Raw genomic sequence first — 19,337 nt, forward strand, 5'->3', positions numbered from 1 at the left:
TATATCCAGCACCCATAGAAAATAGTACAAGTCCAGTGGGTGCGAACAATCTTCTATCTTGTACGGTGGTTAAACTCACGATGAATCCTGCATCTATTAGCGATAATGATATACCAGTGGATGCTAGCAGTATCTTTAACCACAAAGCCCAAGTCTGGGTACGACCAAGTGGATAATTTCGTCGTTAGTAAACGGGAGACCAGAGAATCCTAACCTCCCCCACCCGAAGGGGCTAGCATACAAAATCACTTCTAAACTGGACCCCCACTCCTACTTGAACACCAACCTCAATATATGCTTCGCCTTCGATGGAAATTGCTCATTTCTAGAGCATGACCACCTATCATAGCTGCAGTAGATCTCAAGTCTTTGAAGTCAGACTGAATCCTAAACACCACTCACTTCGGACTACTATTTGTCTTCGCATAGGCAATGGACAACGATAGTGATCCCAGTCTCTCTTGTACTGATGTTCTCCAGATGATACTGAGGTTATCATATAAATAACTGGTCTAGTCAGATAAATAATGTGAACTCGTGCATTTGTGATTGTTTTGTGTATTATTTTATTTATATCCAGTATTTTATTTTTTAATTTTTTTCTCCATTTTTCTAATTAGTGTACCCTTTTTCGTACAAGCTTATATGTAATGTTCCTCGCCTTGTATACCGTAGTGGCAAAATCTATAATAAATGTCTGTGGATTGGGTTTTGTAGTAGCCTTCACAAGGTATATTTCTGAACAGTAATGAATATTTAACTATTTCGTTTAGGATGATCATACACAATTTTTTTTTAAGAATATACTTTCAATTTCGCTTTAATTTTCATATTTCACTATAAAACGAAAACACAATTTTGTAGGGAATCTTTTTTTTTTTTTTTTTTTTTTTAAAGTTTAAAGGCGATAAACATGTTTTCAGATGAATATTAATTCATCTATGTAAGATAATCATATTAATATTCACACAATCCACTGTTAGTATAATAACAATTAATTTCTACAAGCCTATTTTACAATTCGATTACGAAATAATTCTCTGTTGTGCGATCATGCGAGAACAAAGGATGATTCTTTAATACAGTCTTAATTCTCGTAATTTCAGAAAGTTTGCCACTGCTGCTACATAACACATTCGCTATATGAAATTTGGCATTTGCGATCTTTCTATGAGAAAAGAACTCCCAGCAGGTTTCTACAGATAATTTTTTTTTTCTGTACAAATTGGATAACAAAAGTATTTGTCCAAATTTTCTTTGTGAACTGGACTTTAACACTATAAAAACACTAAATCAGTGTTTCTCAAATGGGTACGTTCTTACCCGAAAGGGTCACAATCGTTAGATACCATAATGAATTAAAAACAATGAGGACTAATCTTGTTATGACTAGTAAGGAGCTGGAGGATCTTCTCACTCGACAGTTTTGGTTTTGCCCAAAATCGAATAGCCAAAAATAGAGGGATGAGGACCGTTGTACTAAATAATATACAGTTTTGGCAGAGATTTAGCCCGCTGAGTGGATTAAATTAAATAAAATATTGCGGGAAGGAGATATCTAGGCGATTACTTTGCGGACTGATTAATTCAGTTTAACTTTATCTTTAGTAAACCGAGTGAATATTTTAATTCACTTTGGTGTTTATGCTGGATAAACACATCTGCATGCAGATTAGAGCGTGGCATTATGTAGCATCGAAGTGAAAATGCGTGTCCTGGTGTAGTTTTATGTTAACTGAGGTTTGCAGTATTTCATAATTCTTTCAAAGACTTGAAAGTCATGACTGAATTGCTTTTTGCCATATTAATAATCATTACTATCTAATTTTTTTGTTATTCATATTGTGATGTGCTCCTTTTAGTGGTTTCTTACTCTCAAAAATATGTGGTGTTATTGTTTTTATAGGTTACCTGTAGGAATCTGTTTTTCATGTGATATATGAGAAAATAAACGACACTTTTTACCATGGGAATTTATTTTATGTACAGTTCAGCATTATAAATAAAATACAATCAAAATGCACATTACAACATAAAAATATTAATGACTTGTAATATAAGGTTGTTTTCTGTATTTTGTACACCTACGTTGCCGTTGTTATCCTAGTGTGTAGTACTTAAAATAAAGGCTGGGGATTTCATTTATCATTGCCTCTTCGGATGGCTAGAGTAGATAAAATGAAACCGCTTAAGAGTAATGAGTGATTATTTGTCCGATATACAAGTGGTGCATCATGTGCTTGACTAGCTTAATAAAAGTTATCCAAATAGCGGTGGGATCATATTTTACTCTTAAATCTGTAGAGGAAGTGGCGTGTTTCTAAATACCTTCTAAGGTTCGATTCCGTATTTTTCTAAGTATGAAGACTCCCACATCCCTTGTTAAATAATGAGAGCATCCTTGATCTGATTTAATATCTACAGTATAAATAATATCTGTCTACGCCGCGATTTGATTGGCAAATCTGGTTTTACAAGGATTTCTTCGCAAATAATTGATGGTTGAGGAAGTCGTTGAATACTTATGGCACATCCATTTATTCCACATCTCGTGAGTATTGCTTTTGGAATGAGATATAAATACTCGAATTCTTTTATGGAAGGCAGAGCAGTTCAGAACGTTTAAAAGAAGCTGAGCTTTAAATAACGTTTTTATTTAGTTATGCAGTAAATCTCTGTATAAATATATTGGATCTCCTAACAAACGTAACGACACTTTTTTTGTAATTAATGAAGGTGCCAATACCAATTATCCTGTAGCAGCATGCACAAGATGAACGATAATAACAGCTGCTGCTTTGCTCTGGGTGCTAAAATACCTCAGGAAGTTTATATGAAAGCCAAAAAAAAAATTATTTTAATAAAATACGTCTTTCATTATCGTCGGTCACGTAGTTAAACGTTATTTGAACTTTTTGAATTAATCGTTTAATTTGTAAGTTAAGTAGCCAATTTATTAGACACACTTCAAGGAATCAAAGACTCTCACTTGTCCATGCCCGGCTGTATGAAGTAAGCAGTCTGAGAGCAACAGTGTTTGCACAGAATTCAGCGAAACAATGGCCAGCAATATGATCTTAGTGATTTTGAGAGCCTTATGATACTATGGGCAAGATGTGCTGATGCATCCTTGCCAGAGTGTCAAGCAAAGTCTCCCCCAGTGTCTACAGTGTACAGAAACTGGTCCAACACGAAAACGCCCAGATCAATTAATGACAGGACTGCCTCTGGCCGATGACAGTTTCTTGATGTGTTAGACATTCGGAAGGCGTATGGAATCAGGCAGTCCTATGATTGGCTACAATTACAGTGCAGTGCAAGCGAGGTGTGGAAATGTGTATAGCAGCAGATAGTTTCATCGGGTCCCCTTGTCAGATGGGTGAGCACAATAACGCTGGATATTTGAGGTGTGAAAAAAGTCGTTTGATCCGACGAATCTCTGTTCCCGTTGTTTCATGCTGACGGCAAGACCATGGTATGCCGATAGCGGCTGCAACCGGTGGCCATGTATAAGTACTAAAGGTTGGTAGTTAAAAGTTGGATGGTGTGGATAGTATTTTTGTGTCATACGTTAGGTTCCCTGATATTTGTGGACAAAAGTGATCTATTTCAACACTGTTGTTGACTTGCAGGTGCATACCTTCCTTCATGCTCAAGGTTTATCCGTTCCGCAAAAGTTACTTCCAGCAGGATAATGAGCCATGTCATAAAGCACGGATCATTTGGAAATGGCTCCAGGCGTATGATGGCGAATTTACCATGCTTCATTGAACTGCATAGTCTGCGGGTCTGTCCTAACGATTATTATATGTTTATTCACTTTAGGTTCACCCCGCGAACACCGAGTGGGCTAGGAGGGTGTCCAAATATATTTTTTTTACGTACAGCATACAATTTTTTATACAAATTTTCGATATTTAAAATAATGACTTAAATTATAATTACATAATAATAGCAAGCATGGATTAACTTTAAAATAAAATTGATATTAACTTAATATTGTAATTATATGTACAGCTTTACCTACGTATCATTTCTTCTTTCATTACAATTTGCTTAGCTTTTACAATATATCATTACCTCAAATTATTTATGTATTATACATTTCTGATATAACTAAAGCTCAGATTTTATAGTAGTTCTGGTGATTTGGTCCACAGTTTGGCGTCTATATGTTTTATTTTCTCCGAACTTATTTGGATCTATGGAGAAGTTGTTGAAGTGTTGGATCATTTACACGGGAACGTTCCCTTTAAGGAGTCCAGGCCAGTGAGCTCAGTCCTAACTGGTGGTTCGTGTGGTTTCTATTCCTTGCTTTTGGGAGTGAGATAATGTCTTCTATTGGTGGAGCTTCAATCTGGCGGGTTAGCAGCTTAGCAAGTATGGACAGATTTTATTTTATAACAGTAAGCTTCCAGGGGATCACGCCTGGATTGACTAGAAGAATAGATTTCGAGATGGTGAATGGGTTCCCTTCCAGACGGTTCAGCCACCACAGAATCCAATCCAATATTCCATCGTCAGGAATCTGTTAAACTGAGAGGCAGGTGCGGAGGACCAGATTTCAGAGGCATATAGAGGTATAGGCGTGAGACGCCTATCAATGTACTGACAAATCAATTTGATGTTGTGGCAGCCTACGGGCTCCTGGTGGATAGCCCAGAATGCAGCATAGGTCTTCTTGGTCTTTAGAAGGTGATCTTTTTAAATTTATAGTAGTACACTGCTCGACAAAATTAACACAATGTTTTTCACGAGTATTTTATTGTGAACACTGTCGCCGAGGCGAATATTTAATATAATAGGCATTCTGGAATGCAAATTCCGAGTATCCAATACAAATCGATCAGCCACCATACAGAGTTGCACATTATGCAAATTGTTCATTCCTATAAAAACACGGTTTCACTTAATTCCCGTTTTTTTTTTTTTTTTTTTTTGGCTTTGTCAGTAGAATAGCAGCATCTCTTGATGCTGGACAGTCGCAGGCGGGGGAATGGGAGTTTAAAGGCGCATAAGCTACTATGGCTATAATGCAGGCGGCAGGTTGCTTATTGTTAGGTGACACATTAAGCCAAAGTATCACGCAGTGTCGTCTCAGCATTATGAAAGCAGTTTCGAAAGACAGGAACTGTTACAAGAACTGGCCAAGATCACCCGAGTGCTGCGTCAACCAGAATAGTCCGCTATCATGGCTCTAGTAGCCAGACGGAATCCATCAATGTCCTGCCATCAACTTTCTGTTCAGGTCGATGCGAACACAGGTGAAAACATTTCCAATGGGACTGTGTTAAGAAGGCTCAATTCAAATAGACTCTACGCAAGGAAGCTAGTAGTTTGTATCCCATAAATCCCAAACCACCGCAGAGCATGTCGAAACTGGTGCCATGAACATGTGATCCCTGACAAATGATGTGCAGATCTGTTCTCTGATGATTCTCATTTTAGCCTACAACCATATTCTAGGCGTTACTACAAAAGAGAAAGGGACACTTACGGTGAAGAGCTGTGTTCTCGGCCGGGGCGGAATAATGATCAACGGTCGCATCCCTTTTCATGTTTTTGATAGGGGTACCGAGAACAGATCCTCGAACCCCATGTGCGACTTTTTAGGGGTGTGGCTGGCCCAGATTTTCTTTGCATGCACAACAACGACACTGCACATAGAGCTCAAGTAAGTGGTGGAGGAATGTCTTGAAACTAAAGATAGCCAACGACTGCCGTGGCCAGCATGATCAGCAGACGTAAATCTGAACGAACATGTGTAATACGCCCTTGGACGTCGCATTGCACGTCGGCAGGCGGTGCCTTGGTGAGCTAAGGTCTGTGCTCTCTTCGTTTTGTCGAGCATTGTAGTTATAATCAATATACCTCTCCACTATGAAAAGGCTTAGGTTCGAATCCTTTTCCACAGTAGAAATTTTATCGGTTCTTTTCGCAACGTGACCAAGTTATTCAGTCTCGAATGAAAGAGAAGTGCATGTCTTCTGGGAACTCTGACTTTTGTTCAGCAAACTAAGTAATTAATTGACCGAAGAATGTGCACAGATGTAGACAATGCATTGATGCCTCATAGCCTAATTCCTTTGGTGCGCACATCCTATCACTGGATGTGAAACCCGACTGAGATTATAGAATGAGGCAGAACGAGCTGCCTGTGGCAGCTGTTCGCCGCAGTTTAGCTCGAGAAAATTGCGAGATTCAATCAGGTCCTCCTGGGGCAGCTGCGCTGTGGAACGCTTTGGCACCTCCTTTAATCCATCTCTAAGATTTGAGGCTATTCTGAGGATTAAAGAAGACGCCATTCGCTGTTAGGTCGGTGTATCTAATAAATTGGTCACTGAGCATAGTATAATGAACAGACATTCACGAAGTAAGTTTTCACTAAATAATGCATTTCTTTTCTTTAATTATGACTTTAAATGATGACTGTACTTCTCTGAAAGTCATAATAAAACAAATGTGCATTAGAACTACGATTACAAATTACGTTATTTTTTTAAAATAAATAATAGTAGTGAAAAACGAAGAGGCAATTACGTGATTTTTCTGATCGCCATTTTTATCATATTTTAAAATAGTTTCCTTATTTAAGAAAATATATGTATTCGATTGGGTTGTATATTTTAGACACATAAATTGCTTATACAAGTGGAGCAGAACATATATAAAGGAAGTTCTTGCTGATAAAAGGAAACCTGTTTATAACATTATGTACAGGGAGTGCTCAAAAAGTTCTTATTCTGATTCACGAAGGAAATTATACAGCGGTTTAATTTCGAGTGCCTCTAATATAACTCTTTCGAGTAGTGTGTACCCAAAAAGTATCATAAATGTTTCTTTTTATTGGCATGCCAATGGAAGCTAAACGAAGAAATCGCAGGTGCCTGTTGTCATTGCATCTAGTTAACGCTAATATGCAACGTTCTGGGATATGCTCCATCATATATAACTGTTAATTGGTGTATAGAATCTACGCTTGATGGAGCGCTTCCTGTGAAGATTCTCATCGGTCCTGGCTTTCATAAATGCCGCTTTCTGACCAAGGAAAATGCGTGACTATTTCACAGGTGATCGTTCCTCCCTGAAACGCACACCTAGTCCGATTTATTTTACAGAATGTTGGAGCTTTGTACTTAAATACGCATTCTGTATTAATTAAACTGAAACCAGGTAAATGTCTGCAGGGTAGGCACTATGACTGTTGATGGACGAACAAAAGAAAAATTCAATCAAAGGGATCAACTGCGTTTTAGAAGACATTCATATAAGTTGGTAGTTCTCTCTATACCATTCTTTATTAGAAAATGAAGTGCAAAGCACTAACTATAAGAACACTGACCATTACGGCTTGCCTTGGTTGGTAAAGTCATGCTAGCAATTTTCAAACACTGACAAGACCATTCTCTTTAATTACATGTAGTGAGCAGTTATTATCACAGACAAATACTTCATACAAGTTGACCAGAATTGCTTACGTAAACGAGGATAAAAGGAATCGAGACTTGAAACGCGGTATGTTGTTTCATAAAGGCAGTTGGAATGACTGCCACTAGAGGTGTGAGATCCAGACGTCAAATCATCTATCCTGTTCACCAGATCTGTGCCCCAGTCAGATTCCTCTGTTGAAGTGGAAGATCAATTTCAAGAACAGAAATTTTGAAGCAATTTGGGTCAATGCTTACGGTGAATGCCTGGTTGCAGGACTAAAGCAAAAATTATTTTTCACCGGAATAAAGTTTTGGGATGCCTTAAAATTAATGTTTCAATTCAATGGGGACTATTTTCGAAAAAAAAGGAAGGTATAACTTGTTCTTTTACTCGCAAAATACAAACTTTATGATTAGCGTACCTTTGGCACCACCTCCTCTTTGAGGTTTGGGAACTTCTGGGTAAGAATTTAAATATCAAAATATCTGAAATTACCTATAACTTCAATATTAGTTAATAACTATTCGTAGATCTTTCAGATACCCGTAGCTGAAGCCTTCTTCATCTCTTTTCTGTCCTGCCTATTTTGCAGTTCACAAGGCATATTTCTTTTTTCTTTCCTTGGCTCCGACATTTCAAGGGTCATATTTCAGTGTCTCCAAGGTGATGCGTGCTTCCCATGAAACAGCAGTTCTCTGCAGGGAATGATGAAAGGTTTCCTGCTGGCCACAAAAGCATTTCAGAATCATGAACAAAAGGCGCGTTTTGAATCGCAGAGTCCGCTGGGCATCCGCTGTCGTCTCCCAATATACGTTTCAATATCTCCTCTTGCTCCAGATTTGGAATGTTCAGTTTAGTATAACTGTTTTTAATTGGATGAGGAGAGCCCTTGTGCATGGGACTGCTGCTTCTCTCTTCTTCCGAAGATGGCTGGCTGTCTTCGCTTACTATGCTTAGTTTACGGTCTTCCTTTCCCTTATCAGTTCCTATTCTCACGACTTCATAAGTAGTGTCGTCAGCTAAAATGTCTAGAGTTGAGGAAACACTTCTGCTGCCATCATCAAACCCGTTTCGGATGGCGTGACCTTTCCCATTTTCAAACGAAACGTGAGCATAAAGTGAGCCCTGATAGTTTGGAATGCTAGACGCTAACCGAGGCATTGTATTGCAAGAGTAAGTTCCTTTATACTTCATTGCCTTCTTCGTACAGAATCCATATCGACTGAGAAGGATGAAGAAATCTCTACGATACTGTTTGGTGAGGATAGCATATAAAAAGGGGTTGGCACAAGAGTTAAGAGGATAGAAGAATACTAGTAGGATTTTGGAGTTGGTAACATTGATGAGCGGATACCCAGCAACAGCAGTTAAGCCAAAAAATGCAATTGGAGCCCAGCACGCGAAATCAGTGAACACAAGCATAGCCATTCTTTTCGCAACGGTCATATCGTTTGTGGTTGCTCGACACTGTTGTCTGGTTATAGATACATACATTTTGCCGTAGCACGCACAAATGAGTAGAAAGGCCAATCCATTGATGGTGAGTAATATGATTAAATATGACAGGTCTCCGGAATCTTTGTTCTCCATGGGAAGACAAATGCTGGTCTTGGTATAGCCACTAATACCCATTAGAGGAAACGTTGCCATGCAGATTGCGTACGCCCATCCACAAATCATAACTTTGGCAGCCATGCCCAGTTTGAGACGCCTATTTAGATGAATTGCGTAGGTAATGGCATACCAGCGTTCCAAGGTTATGACTGTTAAAGTGAAGATGGAGAGTTCGCTAGCGAACACAGTGATGAAGCCAGCAATTTTGCAACCCGTTCCTGCAAGAAATAAGAGAAACCGATTTAATTAGAATTTTAGAAAAAAAATCAGATATTTTATAGAAAATGTCGCTTAAGTAATACGCTTTATAACTGCCAAATACAAAATTCAGTCATTTTTATGATTTTTAATAAATAATTAAAGCTTAAATTAACTTGGTGACTCCAAAAATTTGACCGCGCGCATGCATCTCCTCTTTATAACAGGTAACGTATGTAAACAATGTTTATTTAATATCCTTTTATAATTGAACGGTTGTCTTAAAAAATGTTCTCCGTGTGCTATTTTGAAAATGCAATGTTATACGTATATAAGGCAGGAATGACATTCCTTCTATTAAAGTTATCGATTGTTCCTATATTGTTCACCGATTGTTCACCCTTCTGGCACAGAGCCGTCCCGGGGTGACCCAAGGTTTCTTGGGAAATAAACTGATTTTAATAATAATAATAATATATTGCATCATGCAGCTTGAGCTGCATGATGCAATATAGAAACAATTGATAACTTTAATCATTCGGTGTGAATTTTCCTCCTCTTGCATTAAAATCTTAGCAACTTTTAAAGCTGAATGTTATAAAATAATTACACTGCTTTAATACTTTTATGAGTGCGCAGCCATGCGGGACAAGTAAGTATCATTCGTGTATATTTAGCAGCGATGCTACAGCAGTCCATCCAGGCATATTCTAAATGTGCACTCTACTTCTGTGATGTTAGCTCATTCATATAGTAGCACGCATTTACATATTTTTCTCAAGATATCGATGTCCACACAGAAGTAAAGACTTTTTCGTGTTCTTGGAGTGTTCTTTTAGAAAGGCAATGTTTAATCCCAGGTCCGTAATTGCATCACTTTTTACATAGCTTCTTTGACTTTTCGTTTTTTAAAATGCTTTTCTCCCAATTATTTTGAAATTGTTAACATTAAAAGCATATAATTGGGTCCACTACCTCCGATTTACTTACTAGCTTCCTTTTTATACATGTTTGCAATGTTCAGCGTAATCTTCCTTCCCACTCTTGCCAAGATATTCTGATTATCGAGAGGAGTGCATGTGACCAAGGGACTGTCAGAAGTTCTATTTGATACCAAGTGGTAATTATCAAAAAATATATAAAATAATCTTCCTTTCATCTGATTCACCCTCGTATAAACATAAACTTCATATCTAATACTTAATGCCTGCCACTTCGTAGCCCCCTCAGCAGTGCTGTAGTCGTAAAATTTGCAGAATGAATGTTAATTAAGAAAAGCAGAGAGTATATTGTTCATATCAGGCGTATTAATCGAATTCCAGAGGGTACGGCATTACCCGTATATGTGTGTACACGGCATATTTACTTACTTATATATACGGTATGTATATTAAAAATAATAAAACTATAAGTATTGCCTAAGAATCAAATTATAATAAATTTACTTTTTCATTTTCAATAAATATTTAATAATATTTGTTTTTTTCAAGTCTTTCAAAAACCAGAAGGTATACGCTATTCACCTAAAATAATCCAGAGGTTATACGGACCCTCCACCACAGCCCTGCCTCTCAGAAATCTCTGACATGAATATCGAAAACACTTTTGTAAGGCTATGTTTAGTCTTTCTTTAGAAATTCTGAAACTAAACTTTGTCCATAAAAATATCATTTCGAAGAACGTTTTCTAACTCGCTGACTGAAATATATTAATAAATGAAGGTTTTTTTATTAACATGTTTCATAGAATCTCTATACTGTAAAGAATGTGCAATGTTTCATGTAGTGGGAAGAAAGAATTGTTTTGAAATATATATAGTGCTTGGATTTCATAATACAGATTTCTTAATACAGATAATCGTGCTAATTGGATAGAAATGTTTGTTGAAATGTTGGCTATTTTGTGTAGAGGAACTCAAGTAATAAATCAGAATGCCCATGCATTTTTGCACATGTAAATTGGTTTTTAAAGATCGACTTATTTTGAACTAAAACAAATAAATAAATAAACCTTTAAACGGTTTACCGGAGGTAAACCTTTGAACTTTTTCAATAGGCATTAGTGGAAAAATAAGGAGTCTAAATTCATAAAAAAAATCTTGTCTTTACGTTACTTCTTCGCTGGAGAGACAATAAATGTTCATCATAAATTATCGCAGTGATGATGCAATTAGATATAATATGCGTACCTACAGAAAAAGAAAGATGCATATTCGAATTTAAAACATATTTTGAATTAAGCCAAGAAACGAGATTTTTTATGGCGCCCTGTAATCATAAAAGGCGAATCTAGTGGCAACAACAATGAAGGAGACACATTTTCGAAAAAGAAGAGCTGTTTTAATAGCCATGATGATAAATGCGAAGAGATTACTGGTGCACCGCAAAAGCGGTAGAAATAAGATAAGTCAATTAGTTATACAGGCGAAAGTAGGACGAGAGGTGGTCTTACAGTAATAGGAGTAATAAATACGCCGCTACCTGCCAACGAGAACGCCACGCAATATCCCTGTTGTTTGCACAGCGTAAAACAAGGAGCAGGAATGCAGTTTTATGCGTCTTACTTTATACGACGCATGCCGATGTCTGTAAGGTACACCTTAGAAAGCGTAGATTGCGGATATAACGAAAGCAGATAAAAAAAAAACAAACTCGTAGCCTTCAATACCACAAAACATACTGATTTGAATAGCGTTAACTAATTGGTACTTGCCACTGATAACTTAAAGCATAAGTTTTGTAGTTAGAACAGTAAACATTAGTGGTATTTTTTTTTCTTTTAACATAGCTGAGTGGCTGATATTTCTAAAGCACTTCTACGCAGCTCGAAAAAATTAACAGAACATGTAGAAAACATGGTGTAACTTGTGCAGCTTGCGATGAAGCGGGACAAAACGTGGTATGGTTGTGTACCGTTGAATAACAAATGAAATGAGGAGACAGCGAGAAACTGCGGACAGGTATAAGGGACATTTATAGGGGTTGTGTAAGAATTACCAAAAAGGTCACATTACAAAAGTGGATACAAGATGCTCGAAAATATGGTCACATGACATCAATACAGCATAAGATCCCTCCAACGGCTAAACAGGCGTGTCAGCGGTGAACAATGCTCGATATAAGGATGTCTGTAAGAATCTGTGGCGGCACAAACCTTAGCTCACGAAGTGACCGAGTAGTTGGTTGTCGCGCGCATTGAGATGCCGAAGTGCGTCCCACACATGCTCCATCGGAATTAAGTCTAGTGATCATTCTGGCCACTGAAGTCGTTGGATAGCTTCAGTTTTAAGATATTCCTCCACCACCACTTCAGCTAGATGTGCAGTGGCGTTGTCGTGCATGAAAAGAAAATCTGGACCAACCGCAACCCTAAAAAAGTCACACCTACAGTTCAAAGATCTGTTCAAGGACCCCTTATTAAAAACAATAAGGGGGGCAGAGGGCCATTAATCATTATTCCGCCTCCGCCGTAAGTACCACTTTCTCTGATTTTGGATGGATAGTACCTCATTCCTCGTTGTCTCCAGATGAAATAACGTCTAGAATCTGTTTGTAGGTTAAAATGGGACCCATCAGAGAACACAACTGTACCCCATTTGTCAGGGCTCAAGTCATATGTTCATGGCACCAGTTTCGACGAGCTCTGTTGTGGTTTGGGATTAATGGGATACAAACCACTGGCCACCTTGCGTAGAGTCCACTTGAACGGGCCTTCTTTAGCATTAGCATTAGCAGAGGCATATGATGCAAGAAAGCAAGCTTATTCAGCATCAGCCAAAAAAAAAAAAAAAAAAAAACCCACTCCCATTTCACCCCTCCGTTCGTTCGAAATACCTGTCCAGTTGAGCTTTAAATTTGTTTAGGCTATCAACTTCAACAACAAGTGATGGAAGTCGGTTCCACCAACCAACCACCCGCTGGCCAAAGGCAAATTTCCGCACATCTATCCGACATCCGTCCTTCCTCAATTTGAATTTATGCCCTCTGAGGTGATTATTCTGAGAAAGATGAAGAATCCCATTGGCATTGAGCATGCTCAAACCATTCAAAGCCTTATACACCTCTATCAGATCACCTCGCCGGTGCCTAGTCTCCAGACTCTGTAATTTGCAAAACTTAAGCCTTTCTTCGTAAGAGCAACCCTTTGTTCCATTTACTAATCTTGTTGCCCTTCTCTGTACCCGTTCCAGCAGCTCTACATCCTTCTTGAAATGAGGCCTCCAGACCTGTATACAGTACTCAAGATGTGGCCTTACCATTGCCTTATACAAGGGAATAATCACCTCCTTATCCCTGCTAGAAAAATTCCTGTATATCATTGACAAGACACCATGAGCTACTCTTGCAGCTCGTCTGCACTGCTCAGAGAACTTCATATCTGCCTGCACAATTACCCCCAGGTCCTTTTCATTCTCCACTACTGTCAGTGTAGTACCGCAGAGTTGATACGTTGCTCTGGGGTTACTGTTTCCCATATGCAGCACTTTACATTTGTCGATGTTAAACCTCATTTGCCACCTCTCAGCCCATCTGTTCAACCTTTCCAGATACTGTTGCAGCAGCATAGCGTCAGTATTGTCCTTAACGACCCTGCCAACCTTTGTATCATCTGCAAACTTGGACATTAAACTTGATATCCCATCATCAATATCATTCATAAACACCGAAAACAACAACGGACCCAACATTGAACCTTGAGGAACTCCACTAATAACATTAGTCCACGTTGAGCAGTGTCCATTGATTACCACTCTCTGTCTTCTGCCACTCAACCATCCCCTTATCCATAGCAGCAATTTGCCTCCAATGCCACACTGCTCCAATTTGTGCAACAGTCTTCCATGTGCAACAGTATCAAAAGCCTTTCTAAGATCCAAATATATAATATCAAAGTTATTCCCTGCATCCAGTTCTTTTGTGACTTAAAACACAGTCCGGTCAAGCAGGAACCTCAAGAGACAGTCGATGACAGGACTCTTGGCTAGCTCTTCTTGAACTGGTTACTGCCTCCCGAATCTACTTCCATAGTGCCGAGATGACACTGCGTGATGCAATGAGCCAAAATGCCGACTCCACTTTGTGCTATTCTACGGAACAGAATGAATTCACTTTAGTGGAAGTGGACAAGAATGTGGTACTCTGTTCCTGAATTTAGGTGAGTGTCCACTTCAAATTCCACTTTCTTATCAAATGTGTCCTGTCTTGTTGGTTGGTAGGTCTGTGCAGACTTTAAAGTGATAGGCATGTTGCTTGAACAGCAATCTTGCTACACAAAAATAAATGCCTTGCTTTTTGTGTTAGTAGACAGTCGGAAAGGAGTAAGCACTGGGATGTCAAGGTCTGGCCCAAGAGGGGCGGCTTGTTGCCTGGATCAAAGAACTGTTAGACTGAAAACTGTCTTCCTTCCACACTTGCACATAAAACTGAGTTTGATGAAACAGTTTGTGATAGCTTTAACTACTGTTGTTCTTAATTTCCATCGATCACCAAAGGGAAGCTAAAACAAGGTATTTTTGTTGGACCTCAAATTCGCAAACTGATGAGGGATCGACATTTTGAGATAACTATGAATAAAAGAGAAAGGATTCAGACTACAAGAATATAGTTGAAAATAATTTGGCAAATTTCAAGAAGCTGGGCTGCAACATGGGTGTTAAAGTACATTTTTTACATTTCCACATCGACTACTTCCCACTAAATCTAGGAACTGTTAGCGAAGATCAGGGTCAGAGGTTTCATCAGGACATTAAAGATATGCAGATGAGTTACTAGAAGTGGAATGTCAATATGATGGCCGACTATTGCTGGGTGCTGAAGAGGGACTGTAAAGTAGAAGGGTCTGCAAGAAAATCAAAAGACAGTTTTTAAAATGAGAGCTGAGTGTTTATTGGACTTTGCCATACCGCCCTTTTTAATAGTGCTTTCAACATGTATTTAAATATAAATGTCTGGTAAAAGAAACATTTTTTTTTTTATAATTTCAGTGCACAAGTTCCGCCAAAATTAATAAATATTTGTGAAAAATCAAATTTTCTGTCGTGATTTTTGAAGAAATTTGACGTGTTGGAAACAAATGGAAGTCATTTTTTAATCAACATTAGAAAGTGATTGAGAACCACTCCTTTCTGAAAACCGCTATTCCATTTTTTCCCATTTATTTGTACACACTATTATTAAATATATATACAATACTTACAAGAAGATATATATACAATTTTATATACATTAACATTCGCGTTACACATGTATAAGACGCTATATTATATTTGACCTCCTGGTGCATTGCGTACGTGTATCCCAGAATCAACGGTGGCTCCTAGGAAAAAGCCCATCTCCACCTAGTTCATCTGTTTTGGCGTAGAACCTCTACAAAGCTAGCCTAAAATCATGTGGGAGGTATTAAACCACCGCCAATACAAGGCTGCTGCTGCTCGGTACTCTTCTGTAGGCCCGGGTTTACGTTATCTGAAAAGAATTTTTTTTTTCGGATAACATAAACGTTAAAAAAAATCCTGGAAAAAACATCAGTTTTTTTTTTTTTTTTCCCTTCAAAATTCAGGGTAGTACTACTATTTGTAATAGTACTGACACATGATCCAAGCAGCAAACTATACAGAAACAACCAAAAAAAAAAAAAAAAAAAAGAAAAAGATATTAACCTGACCATCTGTCCATACCCTCAAATAATATGTATATTTCTTAAACGTATCCGCTTCCACAATACCAGATGGAATTTTTGTTCCAACAATTAATTACTCTCTGTCCGAAAGAAAATTTTTGCACATGTGTGTGTTGTCCGAGAAAGAGTTAGGATACCATCATCATTAAGTTTATTCAAACCATTTAAAGCCTTAAATATTTCAGTTAGACACTTGCGAGAAGAGAACACCTAATTTTCAAGCGCTGCAATTTTCAGAATGGAAGTCTCTTGTGGTGAGAAAAGTAAGACTTCCAGATCAGTATGCAATACTGAAGGTGCGGCCTAACCATTGCTTTATACAGTGGAATAATCATGTCCCTGTCTCCCTACTGACAACGTCCTGAATTTAATTGACAGAACCCCGTGAGCTCTTCTAGTAGCCTATCTGTACTGCTCTGAGACATTCATGTCGAACTATACAATTACCCCTAGGTCTCTTTCGTTTTCCATCTCATTTAGTGCCTAATCGGTAGTGCCTATGAGTACTCTGCATGTACTGTTAAACCTCGACTGCTACTTCACAGCCCATCTGCTTAATTTTTCTTGGTTTCTTCTTGTTCTTGCTGCAGTAGCGTGCTTTGATTCCCATCATTATCCACCTTGCTAACCTTTGTCATCTGAAAGCATAAGCAATAAGCTTGAACAATAAGCTGTCATCAGTATTGTTAATAATTATTGTAAGCAGTAAGGGGCCAAGCACTGAAGCCTAAGGGACTCCACTACATTTTTCCAAGAAGACTAGTACCCGTTTATAACCACCATCTGTCTTCTGACACTCAACCATTCCTTTATCCATAGTAGTAACTTGCCGCATTGCTCCAATTTTCCCAGCAGTCTTTCGTGTAGAGCAGTGTCGAAAGTTTTACCGAAAATCTAAATATATGATGTCAAAATTATTGTTTGCATCCAGTTCCTTTGTGAATGCGTCATTGTAACTAATCGGATTAGTCAGACAGGATTCATCACTTTAACAAACCATGCTCTGATTTTCGTATAATTCATATCTTTTATCACGATCCTGCTTTACTTCTTTAACCACTGACTCGATTATTTTCCCTGGAACAGAAGTCAAGCTTTCGTTCATGTCGTCCTTTGACCCTCCTTTGCGAAGAGTAAGCACATTTGCACATCCTCCATTCTATAGGAACCTCTCCTGAATTCAAGGAGATTCAGGAGAGTTTCCTGTAAATTGGAATTCTATCATAATTATGGTAAAGACTGCTTACCTCTTTCTGCTTCTTTTAATATAACTGGATAGATTCCATCAGCTCCATGTGCTTTATTTAGCTTCAGCAGTTTCTCTTCCACTTTTATTCTCAGTTATAACAAAATCATTCAGCTCACAGTTATAAATTGATGTATTTCTGATGTTCCCCTCCATAAAAAATTTCTTCACACGTGAATGTAGATGCAAAATATTTATTTATTTTGTCAGCAACCTGAACTTGGATAATCATAACTTGATGATCCAGTTCATGTTTTTGACAAACTAAATACGCCATTCATCTCTATAGGGCCGATGTTGTTCATCCCTTTCTTTTTAGTGTTAACATAAGCAAAGCATTCTTTGCTACTTTTCTTTGTATTCTTAGTCAAGGACTGCTCATAATGTCGCTCGTCTAACTCGCTTACTGACCTGATTACAGACTAGGTTTGTACTTTCCATAGTTTTCTATGTCCCCTGCTAATTTATAATCATCCCACTTATTTTTCTTTTCTGCCACCGGTCTCATCAGTTCATCTGACATCCATTTTACATATGGATGTCAGATGAACTTGAAAATAGTCATTTAAGAAATCCAGAAAATTAATGCTACTATGTTGAGTGGCCACCCCACAAATTCCTTTCAATATCTGGAAAGTTAAAGTCCCACATTATAAGCATTTCAATTTATTAGCCCGCACTGTCTGTCTGTATAGTTATTCATTACACTCATCACAGTCACTTGGCCTATATCAAACTCATTTTCATTTTAGGTTTCTAGTGCTTATAGCACACCAAATTAATTCAACACTTCACTTGCTACCCATATCTGGATGCATTGCCTTAGATTCTGTGCGCTACTTAACTAAGAGCATTAATTCCACCCACCTCCTACCCTGCATTTCTTTCCTGTATGTATTGTGCTCGCCGTATTCAAATTACCCATCACTTATGTCTGAGTGGCACCATGTTTCGGATATTCCTATTATGTCCGCATTTGTTGACTCAACCAATCCTTCTAATTCAAAAATTTGTTTACTCAGTTTAATTTAAGACATACTTAAGGCTATTTTATGTCTTTGTTATGCTAAATACTTGTGGATATTCTCGTCAGTTGCTGTAGTGAGATTGAAACCATTAGCTTTCTTTTTACAGGCTATTGAATATCCCATATGAAGGCCATCCATCTATTGATGCGTTTGCGCATCACACCGATTCCATTAATATGAAATCCTATCTCTGCTAAACTATGTTGGTTAAATAATTCATTGCCAGTGGAGGTTGTTAAATGATATACTCGGGGGCATATCACTTAACATGTATGAATTATAACCTGTCAATGTAATAAGCAGTCAATATTCAACCTACTCTGCAAGATTAAAAGTAACGTTTGACATGTAAAATAATCTGCGTACTTCAAAGATCACATTTATTTGCTTATCCAAATTGATCACTTTATATATGTACTACAGACGATTCAAAATACAACAGCCCATGGTATATTTTCAGTATTATTTCGATTTTATCTTAGACGTTACAAAAAAAAGTCTTCTCCTTCTCGAATGCAAGCGCGAACTCTTTGCGCAATGTTTTCCGAGATTATATGGTATTTAAAAAGTTACCTTTCAGATTTCTGATTCGGCGTTATGCGGTGAACTACAACTGAAATTTTTCAGCACATAAGGTAAGTGTGTGGAAAATGTGGATTTTCTCTACTCCATATATTTTGAGTTTTGCGTTTAGATAACCACACTGGTGGGACGGGATCATGTTTGATCATTAAAGAAAACATTATCCAGCATGTCTGCCAATAAACTATCAATAAACTTACGAAAGCTAACAATAACGTAATAATTTTGTCTTGTCAGATTATTTTAAGTTATGCTAATATGTACACTGGCAAAGCAAAATTGAGAGTAGGAGTGTGTTATAGGCCTAATAACTCGGATGAGTATAATGAACAACTGTACAGAGAAATAGTGGGCCAGTAAATCAGATTTGCTTATAACGGGAGATTTTAATTTCCCGGATATTGACTGGAAATTGGGGGTTGGTCACTCACACACTAACAAGACATTTGTGGATTTATTGGATGATTGTTTTCTACAGCAGCATGTTTTGGAGACAACTAGAGGAAGTAATACTCTTGATCTGGTTATCAGTAGTGATTCTTCATGCATTAAGAATCTGC

The 19,337-nt window shown here is 37.9% G+C and overlaps 1 protein-coding gene across 1 annotated transcript in view; it reads right to left on the reverse strand.

The window, feature by feature from the left end:
- Nucleotides 1-7,981: 7,981 nt before the first annotated feature.
- LOC150084585 (follicle-stimulating hormone receptor-like) overlaps nt 7,982-19,337 on the reverse strand; it is a 394,052-nt gene continuing 382,696 nt past the window's right edge. Inside the window, exon 10 of the mRNA XM_090376296.1 lies at nt 7,982-9,263. Coding sequence (XP_090232422.1) covers nt 8,074-9,263 — 1,190 coding nt within the window. The 3' untranslated portion in view covers nt 7,982-8,073. The remainder of the gene's footprint in view (nt 9,264-19,337) is intronic.

The sequence above is a fragment of the Mastigoproctus giganteus genome, chromosome 6 (genome assembly GCF_048544385.1).
Source record: "Mastigoproctus giganteus isolate SK-2022 chromosome 6, ASM4854438v1, whole genome shotgun sequence".
NCBI lineage: Eukaryota > Metazoa > Arthropoda > Arachnida > Uropygi > Thelyphonidae > Mastigoproctus > Mastigoproctus giganteus.